The following is a 19,734-nucleotide window of genomic DNA, read 5'->3' as shown; positions in this document are numbered from 1 at the left end:
TACATGAGGAAATGTTTTCCGCTTTATGCCTCCCACACTCGAGGCTTCACACTTTGAGCTGAGCTTTAATATTTAACATTTTGAATCTAGAGCAATGGGTACATCTGTTTGAATGATATTTCATATAACAGCTAAGAGCTTTGTTGTAAATGCTAAGAACAAGCATTAAAATGGTATAATCCTAAATGCCAGTCACCTAAAAATATATTTCCCCAGGAGTTCATTATGAAGCCATGTTTTTAATCTGCAAATTTCAGTAAATTGTATCTTTTTCGGATGACATTCCATGGAAAACTTTCAATGTAGAGCCATGTTCAGATTTTTTTTGTTGGTATTTTTAAAGATGAAGCAAATGTGGGTTGGTATGTGAAGACTTATTGAGTAATAAAAATGTTTTTCATTCTCTTAGCGCTGTCAGTCACCCTTGTGTACACACTGCTCAATATGCTAATAGCAGTGAAACAACTTACAATTAAAGGAAAACTGTATCTGCCGTCATTGGTGGACATTCTTACTAGACTGCATATTCATGGTATTCTCTGTTGTGGGAAAGGAGCTGTAGCAAAGCAGAGAGCAGTGGAGGAGAATGAGCAGTGTGTACACGAGGATGATTGACCTCACTAAGACCTCTTGCCTCTGATTGTTTTCTTACAGTTGTGTATTTCTGTAGATAACACTAAGATCACAAGGAGTAGATGGACTTTTATTTTTTCACTTTTATCTATAATGTTGTACTGCTATGACATAGTGACAGATATAAAAAATATTTAAAAATTTATAAGTTACATAGTGCAGCTCTAACACAAAATTAGTTGGAATTTAAGCTGCAGGATCTAAACTAATTGTAAGCAAACATATTAGTTTAGATGTTAGTATCCAAACAGAAGTGTTGAAATAAAAACAAACTTATCTCTTCTTTTTTAACACTTTTCAGAGTATCTTTTAAGACGTATTGATTAGGATTGTTGGTTTTTGCCTGTTCACTTGGCAAAAGCTGTTTTCTGTGCTTGAGTAAAGAAAATCAATTGGTGTTTGAGTTATGACAGGCTGACATTTTCATCACTTCAACCTCCAAGCTGAAAGCACTGGAACTTTGAGAACAACAACTTTAAAGCAACTACTATAAAAGCTTTAAATTTCTCTCTGCTCAATGTGCACAAAACATCCCACTGAATGTATTTTACTTTTAAATTGCCATGAATCTCTTTATGAAGTCGATTTTGCACACATGTTGCTTCTTTGTCTTTTTTTTACCCCTCCAGGGGGTCTTTTGTGGGCTCTAGTGTCCCTTATATGATAGTAGGAGACATGCAGCAAATGTCGTCGGGTCCGGGAGTCGAACCCGCGACGGCCGCGTCGAGGACTCAAGGCCTCCAAATATGGGTCGCGCTAACCACTACGCCACCACGGCACGCCCCTGCTTTGTCTTTCTTCAAGAAGTAATCTGTTTCTGACATTTTGATACATTTGATTTCTGGCCTCTTAATTTATACAGAGATCTCTGCAAATTACTTCCCCTGAGATGAAGTTGTGCTTGTTTGTAGCTGGATGCTGTTCAGTCACAGGCAGAAATGTTCTAAAGGTACTTCGAAGACGAAGTTCACTAATGTAGCATAAAACTGTCTTGACTCCAAAACGGATCTTATTTTACTCAGTTTTAGAAGTTTATTTTTATGGCCCCTATTGATTAATTGGCACTTTCTGTAGTAAATGTGGTGGGGGGGATTCTACATTCGCATGTTGAATGGTAGTTAAATTATAATTGTATTATTTTGATGCTCACAAAGGTTATTTCATGGCTGATTTGCTGGTATTCTGACGTTTATGACTTTTTGACAAATCACTGAAATGATGTTACATTGGCACATGAGTTTACTGTACAAGAGCTTAGAGTACACCTACTATTTTGCAGTATTGCACAAAATTTAAAATTCAAATGTATGTCATTGCAGGGTTTCCCCCAGAAAACCTAAGTGCAGGGGAGGGCAGTCCACCGGTTAGAAAATGTGAAAAATTGACAGGAGACTTGAAACTAGTACTAGGTAGTTACGTGGTATTACGTGGAAGATGTTACTGACAACTATTAAATACCCACTATTTAAGGCAAACACAAAATTGCTGATAAAATAAATACCAATTAAGTAATCATATCGTGAATCTTGCAAGAAGTGATGTAATGGCAGTCACATTTAAAAGTAAAAGGAATGTAACCCATTATTAACAAAGAGTAAGTGTATTTATATGCTTAACTAAATATGAGGTACAAAATTCAAGTGTTTAAAATTTTCTTGTGATTTTCTAAATCTTTCTGTCCGGTCAGGTTCTGGTTTGCTGGTTGTGATTGGTCCTTTATTCGAGCGAACGGCAGCATTTGGATGAGAGACTTGTCTGACTGGTAGTGTGGTTTGTGTACATTAGCTTTATGTAGATGAAGGCGTAGCAAAGTACATGCCTGACCACTTATTAGACAAACATGGCAGAAATATAATGCCACACATTCTTTCTTTACAAAGATGGATATGCTTGCATCAGTCTCACTGTTCACTCAACAGAAACCTCTCAGAGCATTTAGCCTTCATAGATGCGCTTTGAGGCTTGTGTTGAGTGTGAGCTGAGCAAGTGTTTAGCCTGTTATACTTGCTGTGTACATGGGTACAGTACTCTGAAAAGGCAGTAGTCATAGAGGGATCATATAAATGCTGCTAGAGGTGAACCTGCTCTGCAAGAGCAAGTAAAGCCTGGCAGTCCGGCAAGCTTATAATACACTGGGGGAAACCTTTAGTTGCTTTTATTTAAAACAGAAAAGCAACCGTTATTCCTACTGCTGATAATATATAAGATTATTTATTACATCACATTTTCTGATGCATAAACTTAAGGTGGACTAAAAAATTGCCAAGCTTATTGGTTTCCATTAAAGCAGCTTTTTGTACATTTTTGTCATTAAGCTGTTTGAGTTAAATAAGAACTAAGAGGTTATTCAAGTTATCGACATTAGTAGAGCATTCAGTCATCTGTAATACATGTTCTTAGCTATCAAACCATAAATTTAAAATGGCATTACCTTAATTAGTGATTGGAACTCTGGTTTCTGCATGACTTTCTGCACAACTTTTTTACCAGTGGTTATTCAGTTGTGTTCTCAATGTCTGCAAATTAGAAATATATATTGCTAAAATGTGCAGATGTTGAAATGTTTGTCCAATCACTATTGGATTAGTGTTTTTATTTTATTTTTATTTATTTTATTATTTAATTATTTTATTTATTTTTATTTGCTTCAGTGTGGTTTTTGTACAAAGCTGATCACTTGAATTTTGTCCATGCTGTTGAGATCAGATGTTTCTTAGCTAAAAGCTTTTGACATCTTAAGGCAGGTCTTGCATAACTTCTGACTGACTTAAACATATTTGGTTTTTTTCTTATTGAAGTGAATGTGCATGGACTGCCTGTAATAAAAATGGTCTTCTCAATCAACCTCCCTACAATAATCATCTGTTTTTTTGTGTGTTTTTTTTACCCTTGTTTCTCTAACGTGACGTACTTTTTGTGTCCACATTTTCAGACGACAACTCCAAACTAACATGGCAGTCAGACTGTGTGATGTGGCTTCTCTGCTTAGAAGTGGTTCGTGGGCGCCTGAGCCTTGGACTGGGGTCTGTGGCCATTTTTCACATCTTGAAATCATTTGGCCAGAAGGTCATTTTTGCTCTCTGCTCAGGCCATACCAATGATATTGGCATTGTATTCTGATGTTCAAACTAAAGTATTTCTGCTTAAATTTGGGGGAAAATTGCTCACTGTTGGGGTTGAAACTTCCTTAATGGTCAATGCTTTGAATTGGTATGGCCTCAACTAGGCCTGTCACGATAGCAAATTTTGCTCAACGATTAATTGTCTCAAAAATTATTGCGATAAACGATAATATTGTTTGAAGACCTTTTTCCACTGATTTAATGGAAATGACGTAACAATGCATGCGATTTCTTGCCAAAGATAGATACACTTTGTTTTCAAAAGAACACTAAACACTGGAACTGATAAACAAAATAAACAAAACATCCAAAAATAAAATGGATTCTCAGTCTCCATTAACAAAAAACTCACTTGAGGGAAAAAAAAAACTAAACATAAAGCCAAAGTGGAAATAAATACTGCATTCAACCAAAAGATTATGAAGTCTGTATATTATGTTGCCCTTCAGTAATAATTAGATTTAAATAGAGAAGATGGGCACATCGACTACCTGATGCAATCGTTCACACTACACGATTTTTTGCTTCTATTTTTCCCCTTACGACAATCTTGAAACGTTGGTCTTTCTAAGATTGTGTGGTGTGTTATGGTAGATCGTCGTTGCCGCTCCGATCCAAATCAGGGGTTTTCCCCGACTGACAGAGTTAACGCTGCCTGTTGAATGTGACGGGTAGCCAATCAGAAAGCGCGGAGGGGAATCCCAAAAAGCTGACACGGCTCAACCCGAAGTCCTGGGGACATTGGAGATGATATGTGGAAACAACATTATTCAACATGCAAAGAATATAGAAATGACAAGGGGAGGAGTTGGAGCGAAATTGCTACCGCAGTTGATAAACCCGGTAACTTTTCAGCTGTTCTTTGTTAACGTGACGTAAATACTGTAGGTTATAATGATTTTCATTCAGTCAGGACTTTACACTGACACTAGCCACATGCATTGCAGGTAGATTGTAGTAAAGCATTGATTAATGCCTGGTTTTAAAATTAGTTCACTGGACTTGTAGCCATTATTTTGTGCCCATTGTTGGACACCACACTTTCTGTCGGCTAATGTGTGGTCTGTCAGGTTTTGAAAATGGGCCGACAATCGGCCGACAGCTGTAAGATTGTGCAGGATAAGATAGTGTGCGCTGGGCTTTACACTAAGGAAATGAGGAAGGGGGGGTCAGTGGAGAGCACTGGAGTTGAGCCTTTTTTCATTCGGTGTCATTAACAGAAAGAGAAAAGGGCCGGAGGAGACAATAATGCCGATAATTAAAATGACGTCGATAGTTTTAATTTATTGTACAATTAATTGATTTGTCGTCTATCGCGACAGGCCTAGTCTCAACCTTTATCCCACTCTTTTCAAATTATATTTGTATGTTTGATGTCTAAAGAGAAATAGTTTTTTTTGCGTGTCTATGAAGATCAACTTTCTGCATATGGTGAATTTGTTAATAAAAGGATGACTCTTCATACATAAACATGTTCCTGCCTGTCTTGCTGATCACGCAAGGGCTTTTTGCCTGCTAGTAGTAATTCAATGCTGCCTATATTTATTTAATTGTGCTGAATAGTGATTTTATTTTTGTTATAACATTTAATATTTATAAGAGTCATAAGGGCCTTAAAGTTTTTTTTAACTAGTAACAAAAATTCTGTTATGAAATTGTCAAGATCCTTTTTTTTAAAACTATGCAATTGTTCTGTAGTGAATGTCCCACCTTCTTTTAAAATGCACGAAAGTCATTCTGACATGTAAATTTGGTCAATGCCAATCAGCCAATATTTGTTTTACTTCATCAAATCATTATTTTGACGTGTGAAGAGCTTCCTTTCTTAACTGCTGTTTTGTTCTTTTATTACCAATATCAATGCAAGTATTATTTACATAATTTTCCTTCTCTCTTTAGCAGGTAATTGCGACCATGGAAACACAGCTGTCCAATGGGCCAACGTGCAACAACACGAGCAATGGTCCCTCAACAATCTCAAACAACTGCTCCTCACCAGTAGAGTCGGGGAGCATAGAGGACAGTAAAACTAACTTGATAGTCAACTATCTGCCTCAGAACATGACCCAGGAGGAGCTGAAGAGTTTGTTTGGAAGTATTGGAGAAATCGAATCCTGCAAACTGGTTCGAGACAAAATAACAGGTAATGTCTGTTTTCTAGTGCTGGCTTGTTTTATTTATTTTTTCTGGGGACCTTTACTGTATGTTTTTATACATTTGGGACATTTAAAGAGGACCAATTAAGCAAAATTCACATTTTGCACGTTATGTACTTCTATTCAGATCTCTGTATTAAAACGGTTTCTTTCAAAAATCTCTCGATTAAGTCTCAATTGATTGCCACTGTGCCATTGCCTAGCAACTCCAGCTGAGGCCAGCCACTCACCTTGCAACCTAAGCGGAGCTTGAGTACGTTTGGTCAGCCGGTTTTACTACTGTATGTATTGCAGAATGACTGCTGGAAAAGATAAGTGTTTAGTAGTGGACTTTTCATGCAGAAACTGCTGCTGCATTCTTGTTAGTTGTGAAGAAGGCTTATCTGCTTCTGTTTTTGGTTCTGATTCAGGGTCAAAGATGTACAGTTGTATAAAAGGACATCGGTTTGCAGCCGTTTAAGTGTGTAAATGTTGAGTTGGGTGGTGTGGCCAGCAGCTTATTTGGATTTAAAGTGACAAGAGACCCTAAAACAGCATGTTTTGAAAAGAGCTCAAAATAAGCAGAACTAACCTATTTTGTTGAGGACTGAACTGGAAACTGAACTCTTATTATCCAGTAATGATTTTGTGCAAGAATTGTAATGAGCATGTTCTGTACAGCTCATAAACTTATTCTAACCTGTTCAAGGAAGCATAATGGGTCCCCTTTAATCTTACTGGATCTTATATTTTGCTTACAGTAGTAAGTGCTTATATTTTCTACTCAACGAGATGATAGATTATTTTTATTTTGACCTCAATAATAGAAATGTACATCAAATTGAAAAGGAGGATGTGTGTCCAGCTGGAGCTTGCTTTTTGGAAACATGTTTTTCTTGTGGGCTGCTGATGTTGTTTGCAGGGCTGTACGAGGGCTGCTGCTGTCCTTAAGACTGGTTACTGATGTGTCGTCTTAGCAAAAGTTGTTTTTTTTTGTACAATGCAAAGCTGATTGTAAATACAATAAAACTGTGTTAATTTTTTTTTAAAGTCAAATAGAGTTTCCAAGTGTGTAGTAATTAATTTACTGTTTAAAAGGGAAAAAAAGCAGCATCCATTTATTCTGCTTTTGAAATATTGATCAGTTTGAGCTTACAAGTATTTTTCATACATGGAGTGAAAACAACTAATTGTGTTCATTATAGAGGTGAGGTTTTGTCCATTTGGCTGCTTGTGCAGAGCCAGAAGTTTGTGCTCAAGAGGATCTGACCAAAAAATATTCTAAATTGACAAATGTGTCTCTTAAGGTTCACTAGTTGTCGTTCCTTTATATACTGTATATATGTATATATATATACTTTTTTTTTTTTTTTGTACCCCGCCAGGGGGTCTTCTTGTGGGCTCTAGTGTCCCTTATTTTTTGAAAGTAGGCTGACAGGAAAGGGGGAAAGAGAGGGGGGCAGATGTCGCCGGGTCCGGGAGTCGAACCTGCGACGGGCGCATCGAGGACTCAAGGCCTCCAAACATGGGTCGCGCTATCCCCTACGCCACCACGGCACGCCCACTAGTTGTCTTTTCTTGTGGTAAATCATCACCTAGATTGTTGAAGTACCTGAAATAATTTATACCTGGAATGTCTTGTTCTTTTCAAAATGTTTTTTGGTAGATATGTTGATGCCTTTCGTCTTTTCTGTGCTTTATTTCTTTTTGTACATTTAACTTGACTTGACTTCTGTAAACTTAAATTACACTTTCATTTGTAAGTTGCTTACATATGGACAAGGCTACTTACCTTGTCCAAGTAGCTTGGATGTTAACTTTGAGCTAGATTTACATTGGCATCAAAGCAATTTATTTTCACCTTAGGAAACACTTGACTTGTTGGATTTATATTTTAAATTTAAAAGGTATAAAAAGGTGGTATCATGCAAAACAAACAATCCTTAATGGTCTTTGCTGGATCTTTGCTGCTAGGCCACCCTTAAAGATTTTGGTGCAGGAATTTCTGTTGCTGTTAAATGCAAGTTGAATGTGTTGTAATTTTGAATTTATGGTCAGTCTCTAACCCAACACTATATGTTTACCAACATATACCATTTTTTAAAAATTCCCTTTTATACTTCAAGACTTGAATTGACTTGGGAATAATTAGCAGCTTCATTTTATTCAAAGCCTCAAAGTGAAATTTCTCTGGATTGGTGCTCTGATTTTAGCTCTGCTTAAAAACCCTCTACCCCCTCCAGACTGTTGCTTTTGTCTCTCCCTTGGCCCTGTGGCGACGGCTTTAAGCCAGCCTACATCTGTGTACGTGTGCTACATCAGATGTTTAGGAATCACCAGAGATGTGTGCTTCCTCTTTTCTTTAAATGTTCATGCTTTGGCTGCTGCAGAAACGGCTCAGTCATTTTGTAAAAAATTTTTCTCCTACTGAGTAACGGTAACATTTTACTCAAATCTGGATATTTGAAAGATTGTCTTAGCAAGTCTCCTCTTTACTTTAGCAACAGCGAAACTTGGTAAATGGTTTGTTTTAATGCCTCTTAGTTATAAAAAGATGCTATGGGTGTTTATTTCCCGAAACGAATCGGTTCAGTAAAGGCTTAACGTGTACATTACAACATGCCCTGCAGGTTTAAGTGAAAGTGTCATTTTACTTGCTCATTTGAAAGGCTTTATGCATTTCTGTTGGGTATATTGAATCCAGCCTTGCAAGGTGAAATTAAGTTCATGAACTTGATAACGGAAATTAAATGAAGTATGAATGGGATGCTTAAAGCAACTTGATACATTAATATTAGTTTCCTGTTTAGTGTCTGAGGTAAGATTTTAATTGTAACATAAGTTGAATGTCTATTTTTTTTCATTCTTAATGAGAACCCAAAACATTGGTCTTTATTTTATTTTGTGTGAAGTTGTGCTAAAATTGCAGAAAATCTAAGTTAAAGCTCTTATGGATAAAGTGTCCATTTTGTTCCAATACTTTGACAGCATCACAAACCTACTGTGGAAAAGCAGTTCAGTGTTAGTTACTCCTGCTTCAATAGACACTTGTAAATATTATGTGCTTACAGTTTTTATGTAATTGGAGGTAGGTTTATGCAGGCCAATATCACAAAGGAAAGTACTGGGAAGAAGAAACGGCTCAACCAATTGAAGCCCGTCAGGAAGAAAAAAGTTCCATACAACTGCATTTGTACTGGAACGAACTAGTAATAAATCGGAATGCAAGATTACCAGGTGGCCTTGAAAACCTTACATTTTGATTTTTTTTTTTCCTGTGTTATGTAATGATACAAGTTGCCTGCTTTAGTTTCTGGACTTTATTCCTCATTAGTTTCTAGAGCATAAAATGGGAATTTATGAAAATAGAGCATTCTGTAAATCCAATTTTCACATCCCTTCAGTTGGCTGTATTTGGGATGGAGCCTCTGACAAAACCCTGAGATAATAATCATTCCCTCATTGGCTTCTATATAAACTCTGTTCTGCTAGTTCTTGCTAAAGCATCAAATTGCCTCTAATTTAAAATTTTCAGAATGTAAATAAAATCAGAATATCTCAACCCCTCTAGAATATTCTGTACTTTGTGTGATGTACTCTAGTCCTAATTTGAGAAAGATAATTTAGAGATTTTGAATAGGACCGTCTAAGTTGGTCCAGGTGCCAAATAAGGAGCAATCCTGTGACTCAGTCAGCTCGTCAATGCGTTTTAAAATTGTAGAAACAAATATCAGGCTGAAACTGGTACAAATTTTAAAATGGGAGTTTTGTAGCAACTCTGAAAATAATTTATTATTTTACATTTGTGTAATATAAAACAAACTGAAGGTATATTGTGTCTCAACGGATAATATGATGGAAGAGTTTTTGTTGAAGTAGCAGCAGTTATGAGTTTGTCCTCTCTGGAGGGTTTTGAGTTTGTTGCTGACAGAAGCTGCTTTTTTGTTTCAGCCTCCATTCTTGCATGGGGTTATTTCTAGTTTATTAGGATGTTAAAACTTTCCCTAATTTCAATTTGGTCTCAATGTATTTCATAGTGATGTACCATTTTCATCACACCTTCCTGATTACATTTAGTAAGTTGATCTAATAAGGCAAGTAGGTAGTTGAAGGGTTTGGGAAAGCTGGTGTTTTATATTATAGAAAGGCAAATATTTGTGTGTAAATCAGCTTGCACTGCTCTTTGTGTAAGAAGAATGTAGCACCAGGAGCAAGATGTAGACGAACAGACTACCACATGCTGCCGTGAAACAGAGGATTTAAGTTTTCCAATTGCATTCATGCCCATAAATCGTATTCTAGAGATGTCACTTCCTCCCTTTAGTTTAATTTTTCTCTCTTGTTGATTGAGTAGACTGACCGTATCCAAACAGCATCAAGGTTTGCTGGCAGGCAGACCAGAGTTTCCATGTTTGGTTTTCAACAGTTTCATTCTGGAATCAAGCTGCTCACGGTGGCAGCATGTTGGAATTGCTGTTTTCGTAGTTCTGATTTCTTTGACGTTTGACAATTATTGCCGCTTGTTCTGAATGTTCAACTGGAAGGATTTATTTTTTTTAATTTCAGACTAGGGCTCGGCTATGTGGGTTAAAAATTAGATGTATATGTTTTTTAAATCCAAAATTTAATTCACTTTTTCTTTCTCCTCCCTTCTCTTTTCCTTCCATGGATACAATTGAAGAGACAATTTTATGAGTCAGGAGCATATCCCTTCACTCGGCATATCTGTGCTGCTTTCAACCTATATTGCCAGACAACGATTGAAAGAGGAGTGCTTGCCGGGGTGCTGTGGTGGCACAGGGGTTGAGCACAGCCCATGTGTGGGGGGACTTTGGTCCTCGACACAGCTGTCGCGGGTTCGATTCCGGGCCAGGCGACCTTTGCTGCATGTCTTCCCCCTTCTCTCATTACCCACTTTCCAGTCAATTCACTATTAAATAAAGGCCATTAGAGCCAATAAAACCTTAAAAAGGAAAAGAAAGAGGAGTGCTTGCCAACAACTGGCATCGTCCAGGACATGCTACTGACCTGGGTGATGTCTCTACTGCCCTGAAATTGAGCTGTTGGCACATCATGACTGTAATGAGATTGTCATTCAGCAACAGTCTTCAGTCAGGCCTCTTCAAATTTGCTGCTAGACTCCCTGCTACCAGAGATCTGTCTTGCTCACAGATACTTGGATGATATGAGTTACAACAATTAAGTTCTCTTTGAGATAAGTATTTTGTAATTGAATTTAGATTAGACTTCACGCATAAAGTGGAGTGCACTATCTGAGGAAGCAAACTCTGGTCCAGCTTAAATAGAGCAAATAATCTATTATGAAGACCCTTAAAGATGTAAAGAAGGTGACTGGGAACATATCCCAGTGTTGTACCTGCAGTAGACAGGTTTTTTCCCTACTAGTGACATTGCGGTCACTAGTATATGACCACAATGTTGGTTGCTATGATGTGTCCTATGATCCTTGGTTATATTTTATAATAAGAAGTGTTTAGTAATCCATTATCGAGGGGGAAGCATTTTTGTTTTTATATATGGCCTTAGTTCAGGTTTGTAATTAGGGTAATGACTGTTGAAGCAAACGTCCATATTTCTTTGTAGCTGGCTCGGTGATCTGCTGCTTGACGAAGGCTGTAGTAAAAGTATCTTGAGTATAGTTGAACTTTTTGTGCATTGATTATCCACTTGATGTGCATTTGTAGACTTAGCTCATCAGCACAGTAACAATAAAAAAAATGTAACTGTAAATATTGTTTCAGTTACATCAACTTATTTGTTATCATAGGTATACCATTTTTAATTTTTATTTTTTTTCGCAAAGGTGCAGCAATATTTTGTATTTTGACTTATAAGAGATTAAAAGCACTTGTTTTACACTCATCGTAAAATGTTCAGGCTCCTCTTGCTGTTTATGAAGTCTGTCTTGAAATTGTTTATTTTCACTATTTTAACAGTATGAGATGGTTTGTTAATCTACTGTAAAGACTGCAGTATAATTTTATGTTGTTGTTTTTATGTGTAATTGTTTTTAAGTACATGATTTGGGTTTTTAAAACTATTCATTTATCTTTTTTTGTGGGAAGTTATTGAATATCTCCAAACAACGGCTCTCCACATTGGAAGGTTCATTCTGCGTTGAATGGATTTAGGGTTAAACATTTTGCCTGGCAGAAAGAATGGTTGTGTTTTTTCAGGAGAAACTTTTATAATAGAAAACTCACAAAGGGTAAAAGTTCTCAGCCTGGTAGAATGGGAACATCTGGCGAGATTAGAAAATCCCGGGGAGGTTCAACAATCAAATTTTAATAATCCTTATCTTCTAAACCAGGAATCCAAGATTTTTTTGTTTTGTTTTTTCAAAACCGATGCCAATGGGCAATGCTGAGTTGATCACAAAATACGCTCCCACTCAGTTTTACTTGCCCAAAACCATGCAGTTAGTGCACTACGAACCTGTGGAAGCTGTCTCATATGTATTTGGCTCTGAAAAGGACTTTCACTGCCAGATGCATCTCCAAATGTCTTGTTGTTGATACGATTTGGGAGAACTAGGTGGGCGAGGAGGTCTATTGTTTCTGTGTCAGACTGTGCACAGCACCCTGGTGTGCATTTTCTCCTTTTTTCCCCCTCCTGCGGTAGCAAACTTAACAAAGGACCCAGGAGGGAGTCTGTCAGTTGCAGAGTAATCAAATGTCAGCTTAAGGTCCAGACCCATTAAGGAATCTTGGCTCGAGAAATGTTACATGCTGAAAGCTTAAAAGAAAAAAGTTCACATGAAACATAAATGTCTTAGGAGTTAACTGTCTATGGAGTTATTTCACGGTATAGCAGAATGGATGAGTGAGCAGGTATAAACCAGACTCTGGGATTGAAAGTACAATATATCTGTGTGGCGTTAACCAGTGACTCAAGTTTTGTTTCCACTTTGCTTGTGATGTCGTTTTGAGTGCAGTTTTTACCTACTGCTTTTAGCACAGAGATTACAGCCACTGACATTTTCCCCTTCGATATTTAAAAAGTCTATCCCTTAGTTCTTAGCATGCAGAGTTTCTTTTTCTTAAAAAAAGAAACTGGAGAACCTCAGTGCTGTTGGAATAATTTCAGATTTAAGGTTGCACAGTAGCCCATCAGTGTGTGCAATATTCATAGTGCAACGGATTGTTTGGAGTTCAATAATTGTTTGTTAATGTATTCAAAGATTAATGAACTTGCATTCTCACGGCAGCAGGAACAAGTGACATTGCCGAAAATGCGAAAGGTTACAGATTGATGGGCACACAGATGAGAAATGAAGGAAAGAAGAAATCCCATGGTTATTTCAATATTTGTAAATGGTGTTGCCATTGCAAGATTTGTTTTAAATATTGGGCAGCTCTAGTTCGTGCATAATCATCTCAAACTGCACTGATTTATTGTGCAGTTTGAGATGAGCTGAATAAATGAAAATATTTCTTTGTCATGGATTGTAACTTGAAACCTTTTGGTTGTAGAACATATTTGAGATTCCTACCAGTTTTTCAAGCAGATAATTTAAAAATTGACTTCTGACCTGAATAACTGTATAATCTGACAAAGATAAGACTGTTCTCTGCAACTTGCCTCAGTCTGTTGGTTTCCATAAAATGGCATTGGATTTTTTTCCACAATTGCATTCACCCATGGTTTATAAGTCATTGTATCCACATTATGTCGAAATGTCAGTCTTTGTAATGGCTTTCTTTTTTCTTACCCAGTTTTTACACTTTGAGTCTAAAACGTTTTATTTTTGTGTTTTGCAGGGCAGAGCCTAGGCTATGGATTTGTCAATTATGTGGATCCTAAAGATGCAGAAAAGGCCATCAATACCTTAAACGGCTTGAGACTTCAGACTAAAACCATCAAGGTAAGTTATCAAGGTATTAAGAACTCCTCCAGTATGTGTTGCTCATATCTACCTCTGCTGAGTTGAGCTGAGGCATTATAATGCTGGAGCAATGTGGGGCAGTAAGGGAGCCTATTGTTAATCTGGGCACAGACGGCTGTGCTTGAGCCTCAAGTAGAGCAGAACTGTTTCTATGGTTGCATATGAACTAGCTCTGCTGTATGCCTTTACAGGGAGGCAGCTGCCATTAGCATTCATCATACAACATGACACTCGACATGCTTGTGGGGGGAAAACTCATTTGCTCCATGTAGTTCTACTGGAATGTGGACAGTAGAGTTAGCTTATTCTTTAGTGCTTTATACTTAACTTTTTTTTTTTTTTTTTTTTTTTTTTTACTGAAGTAAATCTTTTAAGTGACTTTTGCTTGAAAAAGCTTTAAGTTGTGTGGTTTTTTTGGGGTTTTTTTTTTTGTTCAGCGTTAAAAATTGGTATCGATGTGGCATATTATAAACCATATTGCTTTGTTTTCACAAGCAGAGCAGACACATTTTTTTCATGTCTGTGCCTCAGTTAATCTCCCAGTTTGTGCCCCTGAAAGTAGGACATGGTAAGGTTTCTTTGTCTCGCGTCTGAAGTTCTCTTGCTGCACTGTCAGATGTGCAAATAAACCGTAGTCTACCCTTGCAAAGAAAGAGTACCCTTTCTTTGCATCAAATAAAGTGTGAAGGTGAGGCTGATGGAGGCAGAGGTGAGAGGACAGCGTATTCTGGATCCAGTCATGAAGCTGCAGCTTTTACACTTTTTGCATTCATGTCGGTTCAGATTTTGAGGTGTGCTCATCAAATAGTTTGACTCTGTTCTCCTACCATAAAAGGAGGCATTTCACACTATTACTGCATTAAAACGGAATGCAGAATAGCTGCACCACTCTGATAATCAAATCGGTCCTGTCTAACATTCCTAAAATGTAAAATAAACGGCAGCATTTGAACTGGAAACGTTCCTCGCCTCTCATTGGTTAAATGTCTGCTTGCCTGAAAAATGAGCTGCAGAACTGAAGAAAAATTAATTAGACTACTGAGGGGTATAATGATATTTTGATTGGCGAGGCATTTTTGCTTTTCTTGTCAGTTTATGGATAAATCTGTTTGTAATGCATTATTTTATCTAATTGATTGCTACTGGCAATTCAGATAAGTCCTTACTTTGGAAAGGAATGGATGATACTGGCCATAAAGAGCTGCCACGTTAAAATGTAATTTTAAAAGCTGTCCAGATGGGCTTGGTGCTGCCATTATTGCTTTTGGATCTTGAAAGTGTATTTTCTTTTTTACAATGATGCTAAATGCTGTTAATTTGACAAAGATTAGATTGATTTGATCATTGCTCAGTTGAAGTGCCCTAAAACTCTTAATTCAAAGGTGAATTTCTAGTGATTCAATAAGCAGTTGAACTGATGACTATATTGTTTGTAGTTTTTTCTAAACAAAGAACACTTAAAATGCTAGTATTCAAAATTACAGGTGTTTTCAAAAATGGAAGTCCAAAATGGTAAAGGTCTTAAAGTTATTTAAAGAATATTTTCTGACAGATAACACTTAAGTATCACCTTTGACAGTTCAAAATTACAGTGGTAGAAACATGAAAGACATGACATTTTTGATACCTGACCAAGTTTGGTACCAAATAGCCAAAACTATAAAGGTTGAAGCGATCAGCAAACTCTGAAGTCTAACTGTAGGCCTTGGCAATTAAAGCCTAACAATGGTATCTGCAGCTTCTATTTAATCAACTATGGCCTGGCAGCATTTGTTGTTTATAGATCAGAAAAATAAGAAATGTTTTAATTTCTCAAGGATTGATCTAGCTGAAAAGCTTGTGATTTTAGTCTCCAACCAAATTCTTTTCATATCTAATATTAGCCTGTTGGTTGGACTTTCACTGCAATTGATCTCCAGAACTGAAATAGATTTTTGTGACAGAGATGCTAAACATGTCATGATTAATGTGGGAATAAAAAAAAAACAATAAGAAAATATAAAATGTTGCTCAACTCTAACTTATGTCACATTCACAATATTTAGTAGTTTTATAGCAATCGTGAGTTAACCTAATATTGTGCAGTCTTATAGTTTAGCTTTTTTGTAGCTGTAATTTTTCTTCACTTGGCAATTGATGGTGAAAAGCAGTTGATTAATGATAGTTATTAATTTTAATTCACCTTCCTGAAACTCTGCAGTGTAATGAAGAAATTTTAAATGAGGTTTTGCTTTAAAACTGTATCTAATGGTTTTCAATTGAGTTTTGCATCTGTTAAATTCTGTCATTGAGTTGAAAATGGGTTTAATAACAGGCTTAGTAGGCTAAAATATTTTTGGAGATTATAAATCTAAATTGGTGTACAAGTTAAAGTTGTTTCTCTGCTTTTACTGATTGATAATATGACGTAGGTAAATGCTGCCAAGTATTGTTTGCATTGAAGGTGTCCCCTTCTACAATTGAATATCAAAGGTGACTAGCAGCCTACCCAGTCGGTAGGCAGTCTATAATGAGTTAATCACGAGGTGCTGCTGTGATGTTTATCTTGTGGTGTTCATGTAAGCTTTCCTACTGCAGGTTTCCTATGCGCGCCCAAGCTCCGCTTCCATCAGAGATGCAAATTTGTACGTCAGTGGCTTACCAAAAACCATGACGCAGAAAGAACTTGAACAGCTCTTCTCTCAGTACGGACGAATTATTACCTCGCGTATCCTGGTGGACCAGGTGACCGGTGAGTAGAACAGGACTACCTCCCCCTGTGTGGTTTAACTTTCACATTTTTTCCTTTCGGCTTCTCCCTTTGGGAATACTGAACAAAAAGACACCGCCTGAGCTGAGAAATGCATCAGAGGTGCTGGTGTGAGACTTTTCCCCAAAATGCAATTTTCCACTAGAGCTGTTCATAAATATGCATCGACAGAATATGAAAGTGGTGGCTGTAAAGTAGCAGGAGTCAGTGCTTTAAATTTTCTTTCCACTTCAGCCTCTTCTCTTCACATTTGCCTTTAAATTTTTGGATTCCATTTTCTGAGGTCTACATTTAATGCCTGTATTTAGACTACTTGTGATTTTTCCTCAGACATCATTTAAAAGCAGAATCCTTATAAAAAAAAAAAACAACAAAATGGATCTGCTTTTTTTTGTTGTTTATTTTCTCTCTCCCAGTAGATGGGTGCAAAATCATTTTGCATTCATATTGGACAACGGCTGTACCATAACCTGCATTGGTGTACAAGTTAAAGTTGTTTCTCTGCTTCTACTGAGAAGCAGAAAGAAAAGCTGCTTCTCAGTAAAAGTGAACTTTTTAGTTTAGTTAAGTGAACTTTTTAGTTTAAAAGTTCACTTTAACTTTTAAACTAAAAAGTTTAAAAGGTACCAAACGTTTGGTACCTGTTCTTAAAATTTGAGAGAAGGCACTAATTCCTTTACATTCACACAAATTCAACAAGACAGTTTCTCTAAGATGCAAATTTAAGACAAAATTGTGATTAGACTCTTTCTGTGCCTGATTACAGGCCACTCTACTAAGTGATGTGCTCCCTTCACATTAATATTTTGTTATACAACATTGGGATACTTTTTCATCTAGATAAATCTGTTCGTCAATTTATAACACGAGGAATGTGAAAACTTAGTAAAAGCCTTTAGAAAAACCTGCAGATGTTTCCAAAAGGTGTTTTTAAACAAACGAACAATTATTGCCACAATATCATTATGGAGAAATAAAAGCTGAAATGATGGTAAACGCTGAAATTCCGAAAGTGACACAACAAAGCTGTGCAATGTATTTTAGGGAAAAGTAAACAAAAGCACACAATTTTCACTTAAATACTGAAAGCAGAATCAAAGGTTGACTTCTTGAATGATTTTGCAAATGTGGGAAGAAAATTGAGTTTACAGTGAACCCCAACTTATTTGTGTTAGGGTTTCAGAAAGATCTCTGAATACCAACTCCAGCTTATTTACAGAAAATTCACTTAGTCATGGATGTTTAATTTATTTTTATTTTTATCTAAAATTATGATGCAGTTTGGAAAGCTGAAATACCAAGGTACAATGAGGCTTGGCAAGCTTTGGCTGGCCTTTAAACTGTGTATTGATGTACACTAAGGTATAGTTATTTGGAATATTAAAATAGGCATCTGTTGTTGGGGTGGGTCTCAAATATTTGTGGATTTCAGCTATTCACAGGCAGCTGTGGTCATGCAACCTGCAAATACTGGGAGTCCACTGCACATGAGCCAAGTAAATATTCTGATAATGGTACATAGACTTTTTTTTTAGCTAACAAAGCAACCGTGTAAAGTTTGTAGTTTAAATGTCCTTTGGCTTAAGGGTGGTAGAAGTATCTGCTTAACAGTAAAGCAAAATGCTCATGAATGAATGAAAGATGTAACGGAAATAAAAGGAACCCTAAAAGAAATCAATTTTGCATGTGTACGCTGGCAGAAGTAACTGCAGTTTCAATAAGATGGGGTTCTAGATGTATAACCTTTTTTTCTTGTCAAAGGTTAGTTACATGAGTGTTCTGCTCTCCTTAGGTGTTTCTAGGGGGGTCGGCTTCATCCGTTTTGACCGGCGAATTGAGGCTGAGGAGGCAATCAAGGGTCTGAACTGTCAGAAGCCACCTGGTGCAACCGAACCCATTACAGTCAAGTTCGCAAACAACCCGAGCCAGAAGACCAGTCAGGCGCTGCTGTCTCAGCTGTATCAGTCTCCCAATCGAAGGTACCCAGGACCCCTCGCACAGCAGGCACAACGTTTCAGGTAGGGACGCATCTAAACAGAAGTAAATCTGATTAGAGACAACCTGAACGAATGATTAGACTCCATGATTACATTCACCACCATATTTGTTTTTCCCCCCTCATTTTTATTTTATTTTATTTTTTTCAAATATAGAAAATGATGAATCCTGGGTTGATGTGTTAATTTCAAATCATTTTCAGCCCACTCACCATACTGATCTCTAAAGAGTTTCTTGTAACGTGCTGCTAAAGCCCTTTTTCAAAGCTCTGTGTAAACTGAATGTCTCCTGTTGACTAAGCTGTGTAGGTTGATTATTGGAAAATAAGTACAGTCAGCAGGTTATTAAAGGTCATAACAGTCCTGGGATTCCCTTGAGTGGAACAACTGACTTTAATCATTGTATCGTAACCATTTTTCGTCTGTCATCTTTTCAAAATGCATAATTTTCAGCAAAGCTTTCCACTTACTGAAATGTTTGTTCTGTTTTCCTCAAGGTTGGACAATTTGCTGAACATGGCCTATGGAGTCAAAAGGTAATCAGGTTTTCTTTTGAAATCTTTTTTAATTGATCTTCAAGGATCACTGACCTAATGGGAGGGCTTATTTTGTTGCGTAGGTAGTTGATGCTTCACAAGGTCGACCTGATTCAATAAGGGATCACTGACAGAATGGATGAACAGATACCGAGTGTAATTTATTCACAGAATTCAGTAGGAGTGAATATTAATATTTAAAGATTGTGAGTAAGACTCAAAGGTTGATTTGTGGAGTGATAAGAGAAGGTAGAGGCTCTAATGCAAGGGTCTCAAACTCCAGTCCTCGAGGGCCGCAGTCCTGCAACTTTTAGATGTGCCTCTGCTGCACCACACCTGAAAAGAATAATTAGGTCATTAGCAAAGGCTCGGAGAACTGATCTGCACATGGAGGAGGTAATTAAGCCATTTCATTCCCATGTTTTGTACCTGTGGCACATCTAAAAACTGCAGGACTGCTGCCCTCGAGGCCTGGAGTTTGAGACCCTTGCTCTAATGGGTACAACCAAGGGGACCCTGAATTGAAGTCTCTAAATATTACCTGCTGCCCAGTGAAACCAGCTGACTATCTTTTAGTACATCTGTAAACTCTGTTCAAAGGTTCTAAGTAAATTCTGTTGGTTATACATAAATAACCAAAATCTTCACACTGTTGA

At 37.1% G+C, this 19,734-nt stretch overlaps 1 protein-coding gene across 4 annotated transcripts in view; it reads left to right on the top strand.

The window, feature by feature from the left end:
* Window positions 1-19,734, top strand: part of elavl2 (ELAV like RNA binding protein 2) — a 42,323-nt gene that overhangs the window by 16,555 nt on the left and 6,034 nt on the right. For 2 of the 4 annotated variants that reach the window (XM_023346544.1, XM_005804096.2), the window contains 6 exons: window positions 3,566-3,656; window positions 5,655-5,898; window positions 13,672-13,775; window positions 16,374-16,527; window positions 18,338-18,563; window positions 19,040-19,078. In XM_023346544.1, the coding sequence (XP_023202312.1) occupies window positions 3,566-3,656; window positions 5,655-5,898; window positions 13,672-13,775; window positions 16,374-16,527; window positions 18,338-18,563; window positions 19,040-19,078 (858 nt within the window). The remainder of the gene's footprint in view (window positions 1-3,565; window positions 3,657-5,654; window positions 5,899-13,671; window positions 13,776-16,373; window positions 16,528-18,337; window positions 18,564-19,039; window positions 19,079-19,734) is intronic. The other 2 variants (XM_023346545.1, XM_023346546.1) reach the window with 2 other exon arrangements.

The sequence above is a fragment of the Xiphophorus maculatus genome, chromosome 14, assembly GCF_002775205.1.
Source record: "Xiphophorus maculatus strain JP 163 A chromosome 14, X_maculatus-5.0-male, whole genome shotgun sequence".
Lineage (NCBI taxonomy): Eukaryota > Metazoa > Chordata > Actinopteri > Cyprinodontiformes > Poeciliidae > Xiphophorus > Xiphophorus maculatus.
Note: the sequence above shows the minus strand (reverse complement) of the source record. Positions and strands in the feature narration are given on the sequence as shown.